Here is a 16,453-nt window from a genome sequence, read left to right on the forward strand (position 1 = left end):
GACAAAAACTATTAAACACGCAACACTAATTCAAAAGATAATGAAAAACATGACTGGTACAGGATGAATGTCATAAGACCTGTTATAAATTATTAGGTATTGTGCAAATTAATGTGAACACAAACACAAGCGATAATTTCAGTTATATACGAAAGAACAAGTAAAAATAATATATCATGAACTGTTTTAAGATAAAATATGTCTTCCTTCGGCTTCAATAATTTCTTCAACGTGTCTTAGCATATAATCAGTAAGTTTTTGTTACCATTTTCTGATATTTGCTAGTATCGAAACGATATCTACATTACAGTCTTAATTGGTTTTGATCTTGTTGTGTAATCTCTTATATAAGAAGTCTTCTTTTACAATTAGACCAGGGAAGTAACGATTTTCCCATGACACTCTTTGATACGGGTATCTAACAGCTGCTTTTGATAAATTTGGTGATAACAATATGCAATAAACAAAATATGCAAAAGATTAATGTATTATTTTTCAGTAAAAAAGGGGTCACTTTTCCATATTATTTACGGGTCTTCACAGAGTGGCCGAAAAATCGCTTTACTGAAAATAGTGCCATTTCCAAAATATTCTCGATATCAAGTCAGATCATAACCCACTAATTTGCAAAATGAGGGTCAGGATAAAGAAGATTCGACGTAATTCATCCCAAAATACAACATCAGGCTACTCAAAGACCTACGCACAGACCAGTAAAGCAGTATATACATAGCAATTTAAATACCGTTATTCGAACGGATTTAATAGACCAGAAGCTTGAAAAATTGCAGAAAAGAGTTTCACAAGACATAAAATTGGTTAAAAACCACCAAATCGTGGATGACAAATGAGATTCTAGATATGATGGAAGACAAACGAAAGGTCAAAGATCAGGACAAGACATTATACAAAAGAATAGACAAAGAGATCAAAAAAGCAATCAGAATGGCTAAGGACACACAGCTGGGAGAACAATGTGTGGAAATACAGCTATTACAACCAGAAACACGATTCATTCAATATGCACAAAAAAGTTAAAAAAGCTGAAGATATTTGTCAGACAACCAAGATAATCCGCCAAAGTGCCGCCAACACGGCAGGCCTTATTTAATTTAAACAAGAGATTTGAGAGCACTGGCAATGTTGCTGATTTACCTCGATGTGGTCGTCCACGCACTTCACGTCTAGAAGTAAATCTACAGTTAGTTGCGGAAAGTGTTTTTGAAAATTCCACCGAAAATAACGTTGACGTTATAACCATTCAAGAAACTCACGCACCATCGAAAACCGAGCTTCTTAAGAGGGGTAAAATTCCGGGATATAGCATGATTGGAGCCACTCACAGCAATGTTTATGACACTGCAACTTACGTGCATAACATTATACAAAATGCTAAAATGACGGACTGCAGCTGCGAAAATAATGTGTCCATAGTCTCTACAGAAGTGAATGGCGTAATCATAAAAAACATCTACAAACCACCATTAACTAAATGGCCAGGAGATGTAATAAAAGCTATAGACAACCAACCTACATTATAGTTTATTCGTCTTCCGGGTTTGGACCGTGTCATTTGTGAGTGACCCAAAAGTGGGTTCATCTCGACGTTTCGCTACAATTGTATGTAGCTTCTTCAGGAGAACAAAAAAGAAAAAGAAAACAAAAGACAGGAAGATGGGTAGTTAGCAACGGTAACTCAGTTACTCAACGCAACCAGAGGCGAATACTAACTACCAAGATGGGCAATTGGTCACAGTAACTCAACTACTCAACGCAGCCAGAGGTGAAAACCAAATGCCAGGACAGGGATTCACGTCCAACAGCTCAGAACACTAACACGTCGAGAGGCGGGGAGTGAATCCGACGATTACTCCGCTACCGCTCTATTTATAGTCGCGGTGACCTGTCGTGTCGGGACGTATCGGCACACTCCGTGGCGCGAACGTCAAGAAGCGCGCGCTGGCCAATCATGTGGCTGTATCGTGGTAGCGGGACCGGACGGCGGCTCTAGACTGAGATTCCAGATGGGAGACAAGTAGTATCCTTCCTCTCGATTGATATTATGTGGATTTTTTCGGATCTCTAGAGATTCGCGGATTTTCCTGGAATAAAAGAAGGGGCTCTTAGAAATAATATGGGTTTTTCCGAACAATATGGAATGACCGGTTTCTTGGCAATGTTCTGCAACTGCAGAATGGGAGAAAAGACCTGATCGAATGCATCTTTGATGCTCTTGAATCCGAGTTTTGACGGAACGACCAGTTTCGCCAATATACACTTGTCCACATGAACAAGGAATAGAATAGACACCACAGGAAGATAGGGGCGGTAATGGGTCCTTAGGAGAGGGTAGATCTACTCCGGTCTCCGGTAAACTAAGAACAAGAAATAACTTAATATCAAAACTTGCCGGAACAACTTGGGGTGCTTCTGCAGATACTCTTCGGACCTCTGCTCTAGCTTTGGTTTTTTCAGTGGCAGAATATTGTGCACCAGTATGACTAAATAGTGCACATACAAGCAAAATCGATGTCCAACTTAACCAAACCATGAGAATAATCACTGGAACAATAAAACCAACGCCAGTGAGATGGCTGCCTACTCTGAGCAATATTGCTCCACCAGATCTACGCCGTACAGCAGCATTAGTGAGAGAGTACTAGAAAATTGTAGCCAACGTACAATTACCAATACATCAAGATATCCCAGACATCTCAAAAGAGCACCAGCGACTGAGATCTAGAAATCCTCCAATACGATCTGCCCGAAAAATTGGTAATTCCTATGATATACATAGGCAATGGACAACAAGATGGATGCCAACAGTAGAATCGGACTATATTAAGATATCCACCCCAACTCAGGGTTTCATCGGATCAAATCTGCCCCGGTCCACTTGGGCAAGACTTAATCGTATGTGTACCGGATATGGTAAATGTGCTGATTCGCTGTTCAGGTGGGGTCGTGCAGAAAGTCCACAGTGGCACGGTTAATCAACCTAATCTTGTTTATTGGAGTGACAGTAATTCTAATGCGGTTTAAGAAAAAGAGATAAACCTTCAATAGGCAGGAATTTAGAGTGGAGGGATTGTAGGACCTTGAGCACCACCACACTATGGTTTACAAGTAAGAGATTTTTTTAACAATACATTTGAGGAATGAATCGGACGGCGTGGAACAATTCGCTGGCCTCCAAGGTCATGTGACCTAACACCACGCGATTTTTCTTTGTGGTTTATAATAAAGAATGCAGTGTTCAAGCGAAAGCCAAAGCCGTTTGGAAGAATTGAAGGAATACATCGAAGACGAGATCCTTTCATTGCACACACAAGCGGGTTTATGCAGAGCAATCTGTAATTCAGTCATTAAACGCTGTAAGTGTATGTATTGAATAAGAAGGAAAACAATTTGAACATTTGTTAAAATAAATTATATTTTTGAAATTGCATTTTATTTTAAATTGTTTCAAAGAGTATCACGAAAAAGGCTTTATATTTGCTAATTTTCTGGTCTAAATAGCCCACAGATTTACAATAGTATTAAGATCTAGTACGTTCCCTGTCGATTCAAGGCATGATATATTTTTGTCCTTAAAGAATTTCATCACGCCTTTCGTTTTTTAAATCAGTTTCCAATCTGTTCTAACAATTTTCTGTTTTTTGTTGAGTTCATCATGGCCTCTACCGGTACACGGATCAGAAAAGTAGACCCGAAACATCTGCAACGCATATTTAACCGTTGTATCAATACGAATTGTCGTAAGTAGTTCTTTGTCACTTACATTGACAAAACGAGATCGCTATTCTTCTATCAACAAATGGTTTTCATGCGAGAACACCAATTTTCACCAAACTTCAGAAGTCATAAAGTTAAATCACGAACTTCGTGACGGGTAAGATTTTTATGGTCGGAAAATCTGTAACATATATTTCCTTTTGAGAAGCTCTGAAAATCGTCAATAAGGCGAAGATCTGAACATGATATGTGTACATTTGGATTGATTGAAGGTGAAAAACGCGATAGGAAAATGTTGGAGGGCAAAAATACTAAAAGTGAAGGACACGCTTAATACTATAATATCTTAGCTAATTTTAAATTGTTAACAATGGTCTAATTTTCTCAGCAATGCTTCATATAAGGCATTAAATCATTGTAGTACGTTCAAAGAACAGAATACACGCTTGTTGATCGGATAAAAATTCCTTCTAATTTTTGTCCGTCAATATTTTCCATGCGCTTTTCACTCCAAATCAGAACGCAATAATGTAATGCTGTTCAAAATATTTATGATTATTGTCAATCGACGCTTTTCATGACATCTCAAAGGAAAATACGTGTTTCAGATTTTGTGATCTTTAATATTTATCTGACGACGGACAAATATTTGTCTGATGACGGACAAATATTTCTGAAAATATTTGTCCGCCACCAGATTCTTATGTAATCCATGAAATTACATCTTGATGTTTCTTTTTCGACTACATACTGAGTTTGATGGGCTTGGGAGACTGTCTCACAAAAGTTTTAATTTTCTGTCTATATCAACCGCACCCGTATCTTTTTTTCTTTGAAATCTCATAAACTTACACCTCACACCTTTTCAGTATTGATGTGATTTCATTAAAAATACTATTAGCGCAGTTTTGGGAGTGATATTAATCTACAAAAGTATGAAGCAAATAAATACTTTGACATAACCATGTTGCCAACTGCAAAAAAAATATGTGTTCACATTAATTCGTAGGCAGGATATAAACACTTCTAAGTAAAAATGAAGAAATATTTCTTGTCCAACAACGACACTACCCTACATTACACACAAAATGCTAATACACTACGTTTATCTTTTGTAGTTAACTTGATTATCGTTATCCGATCGGGAAGTTCACTTAAAGAGAAGTGTTTTACTGAAATAATAGCTACAACGGGATATTTATACTATTTATATTAACTATAGAGTCATATACATTATGTAACAGTCTGCTATACAATAAACAAAAAGGAAGATTAGTTAATAATACTTTTGTCTTAAACTACTATCTACAGGATGGTCCGATCTTATGGTCTTAAAGTCGGCACTAAGATAGACAAAAACCAAACAGAGAGTAATAAATAATTCCTGAGACCATAAGTTTGGAGCATCTTTATTAAATGCAAAATAAAGACTTTCAGATTTTTTTAAAGAAAAAATCCCAGATAAAACCCTTACATTTCACAATATAAGTGAGATCCTATATATTAATTTAAAACCTATAAAATCAAAGTCGATCGACTACGAAAATAATCAATATACTCAATATATAAACAGTGCAGGTGCATAATATTTTTCTTTTTGCTATCTTCGTGACATCACATGACACAATGCTCCATAATTGCTTTTTTTATATACATCGCAATGGCGGAAAAACATTATGCACTGAATCAAAATTTAAATTTTTTTTTGTATTTCAAATTAACAAAAATTCTCTTTATTACGGTTACAACATAATTCAGACACTTTTATAAGAACTAATAAAGAACATTTCATATAAAATATTGATCTTAAAGCAGTGTTCCTACTTTGTTTAAACCAAAAATTGGAATTTTTTATTTGTTACGTTGCTATTAACGGTATCCGAAAATTTCATCGTATTTCCTTTATTTTTAGTAGAATATAAGCAATAATTAATGGACTTTTCATACTGTAAACTAACCTTTAGGATAAAGCGGTCATGGTAAATTCCAGACATTGGGTTTTTTTTACGACATCCATCGCAAATTCGCGGATCGTGTTTACATTTTCAGATTTTAAAACACGACCGATCATGCACTTGCGCAACAGAAACTGCTTGGACAGCTGTCGACTCAACCGCTGGAAACTGAATTCATTCAACTATTACTATATAGGTTTGCTCCAACTTCTCAAGAATCCTACAACATACGATAACGCTTCTGCGCAATAGATAAAGGGCATTATAGTTCAACCTACGGTTTCGAAATCGTCACTTTAGTACGAGCAATATTAATTAAGTACCGTTTGTACTGTCCTGCGCATTAAGCAGTATGAGCAGAACTTCTCATTTTAATTAACGTGGACGTTTTATTTTGATTTCCAAGTGAGGTTAAGTGTTTCAGTCGTATTTTTTATATTATATATAATTTACTAAGTTAGCCGTTTTGGCCTCTATTTGAAACAAATAACCAGTCCTTAGGTTGGTTTCAAAATCCGTTCCAACACGTCTTCTCTTTAGGATCGTAATCGAACGGTGCAAAGTCGAAGCATGCGCATCGCGCAGAATCGATGCCAAAGGGTTTCATGACCGTAAAAAAGTGGGGTGTTGGAACAAATCTTATGAAGTGCCTAGAACGGTCAGCTTCAATTTGAAAGTAATTTGTGCATGTATACAGCAATAACTTCAAACATTCTCTTCTGTTCATGCATCTTCCTTACAAAGTTCTCCATTCGCTACAAGCTTAAAAACCACAATTTTCATCTGTGCTTTCAGCCTAACGGGATTTACCCACCAACAAGTCAGATACTGTCTGTCAAAGACTACCACCAAGTCATTGGTACTAGACAATCATTGCAGCCACTGTTAATTGATGGGTTATAATCTTTGTAAAAAAAGATATAGTTATGCTTAAAACACCACCCACCGAATTCAGCCACGAATGAGAATTGATGTGACGTTTTAGAGCCCACTAAATATAATATCAACAAATATTTTGCAACGCTTGAAATGGTCATAAAGCGTTTTGAGATGACAGGCGTTTATTCTGAAAGCTCAAGATATTATTTTCAGATAAGGATTTTGCTCCTTCAGTTTTAATTTACAGCCCACAGAAAACATTCAAAGTGATTTGCTTGTAGGAAAATAAAATATGTCGTACAAACATTTGAAAAGAAACTGCTTGGACTTGGACTTAAAACTAAAGCAAATTCTAGAGATAATTTTGGACATATTTCTTATTACAAAATATTCCATAAATATTAAAACGAAGGAGTTTTCTTTGGAAATAAAATTCGAAGAAAGTACCTTATGGAATGATAGAATAAAGATGGATACTGTCTATAAAAGAGTTCATGAGAATTATTTTTTTTTATTAGAATTTGTGGTTCTGCCTAGACACGTGGTACTTTATTTTTTGCAAAAAAAGTCTTCTAAAAAACCACATTCAGTAGTATTTATATCTACATCAATGGGAAATACCATGAAATTTGGTTCAGCCTATTCAGCGTTTTTGTAGAACAAAAAATTATAATTTGCTCCTGGCAATTCAAGAACTATATGAAGCATATAGATTAAGTAATACACAATTCAAACACGATTGTTAATAAAACTTTGTAAACAATGATGTGCTTTTTTGGCACTTTACGTCCAAATTTGTTTTTTGAAAACGAATCAGACGAGAACAGTTTACTGAAAATATACAGTATGTGAATTTCATAATTTAATGGGTAACGAACTTTAAAGGATATCTTATACTTAGTAAGTTTTTAACTTTTTTGGGAGAATGGACTAGATATTTAGCAGTAAATTTGTTTTTTTTTTAACACTTTTTCACCCTGAATAAGGTTCCTCCTTGTTTAATTATCGTTACAAATTAAAGGAGCTGCCTTTTTAAATATAGTTTATCATTTTATAGACTATATATGTAAATAATATTTTTTTTTTAACATAAATGATATAGTTCTATATTTTATTGTAAATAAAATACAAATCAGTAAACCTAGAAGTGGTGTCTATTTAGATGAGGATGGTCGTGTGGGCCACTTTAGATAAAACCAAAGAGATTATATTAATGGTAGACAAAACGATAATTTCCTAATCAATTCAAGAGAGTAAATGGTTTTCTAATTGGTACAAAATATTATATATTGGCTCGGAAATCTACTAGATCTTGGTAAAATTTGGAGAGATTTGCTAATGCTAACAGTAGTCGACAATAGTCGAATGCATGGAATACTACAGGAATAAAATAGGCAGTGTCATAATAGGAATAAAATAAAAATAGAGCAAATTGATCAGTCAGGACTCCCACGAAAAGTTTTAAGACAAAAAAAGATCACTCATTTGTGTTAAACCACTTTTATAGGTTATGAAGACAGGATATACTTCGTCTTGTCAAACACTCTGTGTTAATGACAATTCTAGATAAACACGACTAGAAAACACCGATATATAGACTCTGTTTTACCCATATAGGCTACAAGGGGCGTCAGTAAAACTGGAAAACGGTCTTAACAATGTAGACACCTATTGAACGAGGAGTAAGATAAGGTTGTGTGCCATTACCCATTCTGTTCAATGACTACTCAACATTGTTCAACGAGCATTAGAACATGCAAAAGAAGGCATAACAATAATTGGTAAACAATAGCCCTATTTGCAGATAACGCAAACCACATCCAAATTTTACTAAACAAACCAGAGAATGCGACAATTTCGGCCTGAAAATGAAGACTACTAAAATCAAGATCTTGGTTGAAAATCCAACTCGCTGACAAACATAACCTAGAACCAGTCGCTAAGTGACCATTAGGCTCACATTTGTCAAATGCTACATGTACCCTATCTTGTATGAAATGGAGACTTGGACCATGAAAGTCGGTAGCTTAAAGACCTTATAAATGTGGATATACCAACTGATGTTAAATATTGCCAACCTCCACTAATATATAGGGCACTTTTAGGCATATAAAAGAGCATATGACTGGTACAAATCTCGTCGTTGTTGCCAATTCTACTGTAAGGTGAGCATGACCAAGCGGTAGTACTCTTCCGCTCTGCTGAGAAGAGGAATCGGGCAGTACAGGTATTACTATCGAGCAGGAAAAACCAAATAAATAAATAAATATATATATATATATATATATATATATATATATATATATATATATATATATATATACATATATATAAATTATGAGAACACAAACCAAGAACTAGCAATGGACCAGTATATCTTAGTGAAAGTAAAAACTTTTAAGTCCCTGAGTTCTGACATCATTATGAGCTTACACCATTAAATTGCATTATTAAGTTTCTTGTCCTAAAAAACCAAGACTAGGATCTAATAGGTTATAGGTCACTTGAGTCAGGTAAAATTTTGCACGACCAATAGAAAATCGGCATCGTTTGCTCTTGCAGGAGCGCAGTTGCATGTGGTAAGGTTCGATTGCGTAAAGTTGGTTATGACCAAAAGGGATGCAAGATCTTATCTGCTTGGGAAAGGAGCATTTAAGAAGAATCAACAGTGCAGTAAGAAAGTGAGACCAATGACTTATACACATATATGTGATAAGGTACGGTTACGAGACGTAGATTATAATCAAAATAATCTCATTCACAAAGGGCAGTGAATAGCGTACAAGCACAAATACAGAGCTTACTGTGGGGTAATCAATGGTAACAGAAAATACTTACCAGTCGGTGGCTCTGAGTGACGTAATAGAATAATGACCTCTAGAAACTTGGTGTCAGAGACTGGCGCAGTCAGTTTTGGAAGAGATAGTGACAGAAATTAAATCACGTTGATATTAAATTTGTCTTAAGTAAATACCTACGGTTTCGATAAATGGATTCATAACTACATCATCCAAATGACAAGTGTGACAATACAAATTATTTTATAAGCATTAACCGATCTTGAGATAACCTGGCGACATCCACTAGATTTTGTAATGGTTTTTAAAACATTAAATGACAACATTTCTGTGTTTACTAATTCGTTTCATTTAAAATCGCATTTGTATTTTTTAACTTGAAGAGCGGTTTCAAGTCATAAAGAACAACATACTGTACATTTTTTTAAACCAGAAACTAAAGATTTAAAGTCTAAAAAAACAGTAACAAAAACCTTCTACCAAAAACAGATTCTACCATAAAATATCTTACATACTTTAAAATCAGTATTAAGATAGTTGTAGTAGGTATGAACTCTAAATCTTTAGTTGTTTAATGTCAAATAGTAACTACTTTCTGAAAGAAAATTTTCTACAAGCTTTTAAAACAGACGTACAAATCTTTGAACAAATAAAACCTCACATTGTTCAGGGGGATGTCAAAAAATTTGAAACAAAAATAAACAAATCATTTCAATGTAATTACGTTCTGATTATTGGTACGTATGATTAACAAGTATGTATATTTAGAGGATTATCTTATTGGGTTTAAAAAAGGAGCTATTGTAATCTTGTTACTGGTTTTATACATATAGAATATTAAAGGATTACGACGGTTAACTGAGCAGAAGTTAAAAGGAACAGAAATGTCTAGATCTAGGTATATTATCATTACAATGATATCTTCAAATATGTACGGAACATTCAACAGTTGTCATACTATAAGATACTCAGTCAAGAAAAAGCGCGCTAAATATATGAACACCGCATGATTATCTTTTCGAAAAGCGGTGAAGTAGTGAAAGAGAGGGTAGGAGGTGAGTCGTAAGTCGCCTCTGTAGATGAAGATCAGGATCACTTAGTGGGTAGTTATTTAGTGCGATTTTTCTTGTTTGTAGTCGATTACAGTCGGCAAATATTATTTTTGTTATAACGATTATGGTTTGGAGATAGTTTGGAATATTAATGATTTAAAGTAAAGCCAATGAAGAAATATGATAAACGATTATTAAATATGCACCCAGAACAGGGATTAGACATTCTAAATAGTTTGGGAGACTTACGACGTCACACGACTTATTTATTTAAATAATAATATAGTGGAAGACATAATAGTGAGCAACGTATGTATGTAGTCATAGTCCGAATGCATAATAGGATTCCAAAAACAGACAGGGCTACAGCCAGGTTCTGAAGATTGTCCTACAAAAGGAATCGAAAAAGCAACATAATATTATTTACTAACTAATAAAAAAATAATACCGTGGAGTTGGGTCACTTGACAGAGCAGACAATTATTTTTGGAACTGCTGTTGCCATCTATTAGGAAAATGTTCAAACTTCAAAATCATTTTTAAAGTATTCTACAATGATGAACTTATTATATGATATTTACTTTACAAAAAGTTGTACATAATTATTTTGTTTGACTCCTAAAAAATACTGAATAATAGGTGAGAAAGCAACGATTTTTGATATGATATGTATATAATTAAGGTCATCAACAGGTGTCCGTATCAGCAAATTAGATGTAATATTTCTTTTACAATAGTTTATTACCTTCTTAAGAAGTTCTGAACCTCAATTTTGTTGATTTTATTTTTTGAGGTTAAGTCACGGTTTTTTAAATTTTTTGCTACAGATTTTGGGTGACTTGACAAAATGCCTAATAAGTATAAGAGAGTGTTAGGCAAGTGAAAATACCACGACTTTAGTAAATATGAATTAGAAGAAGCCTTAACAAATATTCGTAATGGTAGATGGACAGTGGCGGAGGCTTCAAGTAATACCGGTATATCAAAATCTACATTATATCGAAAATTAAAATATGAAAACTTATGGAGGCCAGACATCATTTACAAAGAAGGAGAAAGTTGTTTTAAAAGATGCTGTTTTATTTGCTGCTGAGTGGGGATTTCCCTTAGATAAAGACAAAATTAAAGATCTCGTTCGAAATGATCTAAACAGACAAGGACGAAGATCAGGATCTTTCACCGACAACAGACCGGGTACTACGCATTTATTACTCGTCATTGTGAGTTATTCATCCAACATGTCAAAAAAATTATGGACCACACAAAATCTTCAACGAGTGTGATGTTTTCCGTTAGTGAATCAGGAGTTATATTGTCACCTTATATTGTATATAAGGCACATCAGCTGTGGTCTACATGGACAGTAAATGGTCCTGAAAACTCTCGTTACAATCGGAGCAAATCGAGATGGTTTGATCTACATTTATTTGGAGACTGGTTTAAATTTATTGTGCTCCCTTATTTTAAAAAACTTGAAGGATCGATGGCGCTAATCGGTGACAATTTAGCCAGCCTTATTTCCATCACTGTTTTGCTTTGTTCTTTTACCGCCCAATAGCATGCATCTAACGCAACCGCTGAATGTTTACTATTTTAGACCCCTGAAGGGTACATGGAGATCTGTTTTGACTAAATGGAAGCAAACACAACCTGGCCCTATAAGGGAAGATCGATTCCCAGGTCTACTAAAAGCAACATTGGTAGAACTAGGGGCAAAAAATGCCGACAACATAAAAGCCGGGTTCAAAGCGACAGGACTTATTCCTCTCGACGGAGAAGCTGTTTTAAAACGAATCAATTCTCAAGATATACCTGTTGGGGAAATTACCAACGTGTTGAAGGATATGTTTAAAACAATAAGATATGTAAACCCATTTATGTCCGGCAGACCGAAGAAACTAAATGCTGCTCCAAGGGAGAGCATCTGTGTAGAAGATATAGAATCACAAAAATGCACTTTCTTCTGAAAGTGTAATAGATAATTTACAAATGCGAAATCAAGAGCAAAATAAAGAAGAAAATCAAAATTCAAAGAATTCGTGGAACCACATGCATTTAAATGTGGAGAGTTTATTCTCGTGAACTTTAATATAGAGAAACGGCTTGTAAAATATGTTGGAGAAATCTGCCAAATCATAGATGAAGAGCACCTTCAAGTCAAATTCTTACAAAACAATGTGGGAAAAAGAAATATTTTTTTCATATCCTGACGTAATAGACGAATCGATGGCAGCGGCGGCCGGCCAGGTGAAGTAGGTGAAGGTGAGGTTCACCAAAAAAATATAATTAAATTGAGACAAATAAATAAAAAATGAAAACAACATTATTATATCTAAATTCTGAAATCAATTATCTATTCTCTTTTAATTAATCTAAAAATTAAAAAAGACAACTAGCTTTATTAGCGGTACGTACTTGACGGCCAAGTCCTGACCTGTGTCACTAGCCGTGTATAATAGGATTTAGGAAGAGGTGAATATAATTTTTGAAATGCAAAATCCATCTGCATAAGCGTTCACGGTTGCCATGGCAACGTGACGTCAGCCTATCCTTAGTGATAGCTGAGAAAACTGGTGAGTGCAGTTCCGTCTAAAAATATATTATTCGTCTTCACCCACTGTTGGATGTGTATTTGGTATTCCTATTTTTTGGAAATTTCTCTAAGCGACAATATTTTGAAATTTAGTCCATTATATAGATATTTTTATATAGTATAGTGTATAGTATAGTATTTATTAGTTTAGTTTAGTCACAATATTAATTTTATTTGTTTAGAGCACTTTATTAATACATTTCTCTGTGGTTTGTTTCGGATTTCGGATATAAAGTGTTCTCGTGGATTTCGTTTGGACAAAAATATTTTTAGACTTCTTCTTCTTCTTCCTATGCCGTCTCCATTAACGGAGATTGGCGACCACATTTCTAAAAATTTCTCTGTCTTTTGCAACGTGGAATAAATCGTCTACAGTCATGTTTGTCCAGTCTCAAATATTTCGCAGCCATGATTTCCTCTTTCTACCTATTCCCTTTTTGCCATCGACTCTACCCTGCATGATTACCTGCAGAAGACTATATTAAATGGAGGCTAAATTAATGACTTGGTGTGTAATATATTAGAGACTCCATTTAGGCATTGGAAAAATGCAGATAAAAGGGATGTTCTTTTACATTGTCGACCAACCAGTATTTTAAACATCTGCGTCTGATCCAGGGTGGTAGGCTGCAATCAGCATCTGACTTAGAGTGGGCGGCTGAATCGAAACTCACCAACCCCAGGCGTGGTGTTTTAATCGCCAAAAAACCCTCAATGAAATGTCGAGGTTCAGAACTAAAATACCCCAGGCAAGCAGAACTGAACAAGAAAAACTGTTTTCAAGTTATTAGGGCCACAAACATTTTTTTTAACGAATTTTTTATGAGATTTGGGCGCGAAGTAGGTACCAAAACTCCTTTTGGCTCCGGCAAGCTTTTCTCATCTTCACTACTTTTTTAGGCCACGAGCCGCCGCTGATCGATGGTGAACAGAAACGAAGCCGTTCGTCTTCCAGCTCTACACCTTCTTCACCCAAAAAGGTTTCAAATTTTTGGCAGATTTGGTTGAAGCTAATAATGTTTTATAAACAAATAGGTTAGATAACTAAATTAATAAAAATATTGTTATATAAGATTTAAGTCTAATACAACGAAATTTTTTGAGAATATTTTAATTCGTTGTTTTTATATTTTGTCAGAATAAACGTTTTGAAGTAACTGGTCTCAAAAATTTATTTCACCCTCTACAATAGTAACAGATTTTTTTTAAACAGGCAAACTTGAGAAACAGGGTTTTTATTTTTTTTTTCAAAAAAAAATTTATATAGGTTCTATTCTTTGCCAAAAGTGGCATAACACCACAGTTTTTGTTTTGTGATAGATTTATCAGTATGGCAGGTATTACTGAATTAATGTCCAAAAAGTCACCCAACTCTACGGTATGTGAATTTTATATAAAGATAAAATATAACAATCAAATATACAATATTATTATAACATATGAAGGTAAATATTAAAAAGCAATAAATAAAATTAATGTGAAATAGACAATAAAATGTAAGATCTAAATTATTCGACTTTTTCATATGTATAAAAGTTGAAGGACTGCATTCAGGCTAGATGAGTGTAACTAAAAGAAATACAAGAAAAGAGAACATATATTGAAGATAAGTTCCTCATAAATTTTAAAATGTTTACTTCCAGTACATAAAACTTACTTATTTTGAGTGTATTTTCTTTCAGATAAATAGTTAATCTTTCGACTAAACTGAGAAGAATTAAAATGACTAATCTAATATCACTTGTCGAAGCTCTTCTTTCTATCTTGATCCAAACCTTCTCTTTACTCTGGTTGAGTATTCGTACTACTTTACTTAGTTCACCTACGGTTCCATGGAAGACTTCGGTAGGGAGTCATGACGCTTATTCTGGAGGAGGAGTGTCCTGGCGCGGTGGTACGTCCCCCGTAATCTCTCTCCTCCTGAACGAGAAATACCAGGTCAATTTTTTTGATAATTTTATTCATTTTGGATTCTATGTTTTTTTTTAATTTTGAAGGAAGTTTTGCAGATTTTCAAGGGACGCACCACTCGCAAACACATATCCCATAAGGAAAAACAGTCATTACAAAGCATTACACCAAAATAGGCAACACATATATAACAAATTACATAACAAGTAGCTTAGTACAATGTTTTTATAACAAGTTATGGTATACATGACTTCTTAATGTTACAAGACAATCGCAAAATTTCATGATATGTTCTAAAAGAAAATGAGAACAAAAAAAGTATAATAAGTACAAAACTATAAAGTTTTATACATAATACAACATTTAATGCAGTTACTTTCTAAATTAACACAGTTATTTCTAATTCATGGCAGCCCCTAGTTACTATTTATTGACGGTGAACATAGTTCAGACATAAGATTAATTTATTTGTCTTGATAATTATTATTTTAAAGCCTTCCGATAGTACAGGTAATGAATAAGCGTTACCGAGACGCAATACCCTATATTTCGTCGAAATGTTTATCTTTAGATTTCCGATTTTCCCGCGAATTAAGTTTAAAAACCGCACAGCTACTTATGAATTTTATCCACATTCTTGTTTTAGCATATACCACAGTATATCTGTGAAAAATCATCACAGGTACAACAGTGATAGCTGATGACAAATCCTTGAAGACGTCCAGCAGACTTTGCTTTGTTTTTTTAAACACCTAACAGTGAAAACATCATTTTTTGCCTATTAAAGGTTTCTTATATATTTGAAAGAAAACCGGTTCAAATAAAAGTTATAGAATCTTAAAAACAAATGACCGAGATAATTGCAAGAAACCCTTATTTTTGCAGTAATTTATAGATGTTAATAGCTTTGTTTTTTGACTAGCGACATGTGATATACGGCAGACTTACATGGCAGAATGAATTGGTACCAGAAGAGTGGCTAAAGGGAATAATATGCCCGTTGCATATAAAGGGTGATCAACTGGAGTGTAAGAACTATAGAGGCATTACTCTATTAGCTTCTGCGTATAAAATTTTCGGCAATGTATTGTTTGAAAGACTTAAAAACATTTTACAAAGGATATTGTTGGTCAATATCAATGCGGATTTACTGCTGGAAAGTCAACTACACATCAAATTCAAGCACATAGGCAGATTCTAGAAAAGTCACTAGAATATAACATAGATCACTAGAATATAACAATCTCTTCGTCGACTTCAAAGCAGCTTATGACAGTGTGAAAAGAACTGCATTATATAATGCAATGATAGACTTTACGTTCTCGTACGAGAAAACTCTACGTTCTTTGACTTTAATAATGGTCTAAGACAGGGGGACGCGCTGGCGTGTCTCCTTTTAATATTGCCTTGGAAAAGCCAATCAAGGAACTATTTTTAATAGATCAACGCAAATTCTCGCATTCGCTGACAATATAGGTATAATGGAAAAAACGACGAAAAAACCAAATATATGTTGGTTTCTAAAAACCC

General features: G+C 34.4%; 1 protein-coding gene across 21 annotated transcripts in view; it reads right to left on the reverse strand.

Moving 5' to 3' along the window:
• Positions 1-16,453, reverse strand: part of LOC140449704 (serine/threonine-protein kinase MARK2-like) — a 473,378-nt gene that overhangs the window by 30,710 nt on the left and 426,215 nt on the right. Inside the window, exon 14 of one of the 21 annotated variants that reach the window (XM_072543018.1) lies at positions 14,245-14,932. The exons of the other annotated variants lie outside the window; for them this stretch is intronic. Coding sequence (XP_072399119.1) covers positions 14,875-14,932 — 58 coding nt within the window. The 3' untranslated portion in view covers positions 14,245-14,874. Of the gene's footprint in view, positions 1-14,244; positions 14,933-16,453 lie in introns of those variants that run through there. 21 annotated transcript variants of the gene reach the window in all.

This window comes from Diabrotica undecimpunctata, chromosome 9 (genome assembly GCF_040954645.1).
Source record: "Diabrotica undecimpunctata isolate CICGRU chromosome 9, icDiaUnde3, whole genome shotgun sequence".
NCBI classification, from domain to species: domain Eukaryota; kingdom Metazoa; phylum Arthropoda; class Insecta; order Coleoptera; family Chrysomelidae; genus Diabrotica; species Diabrotica undecimpunctata.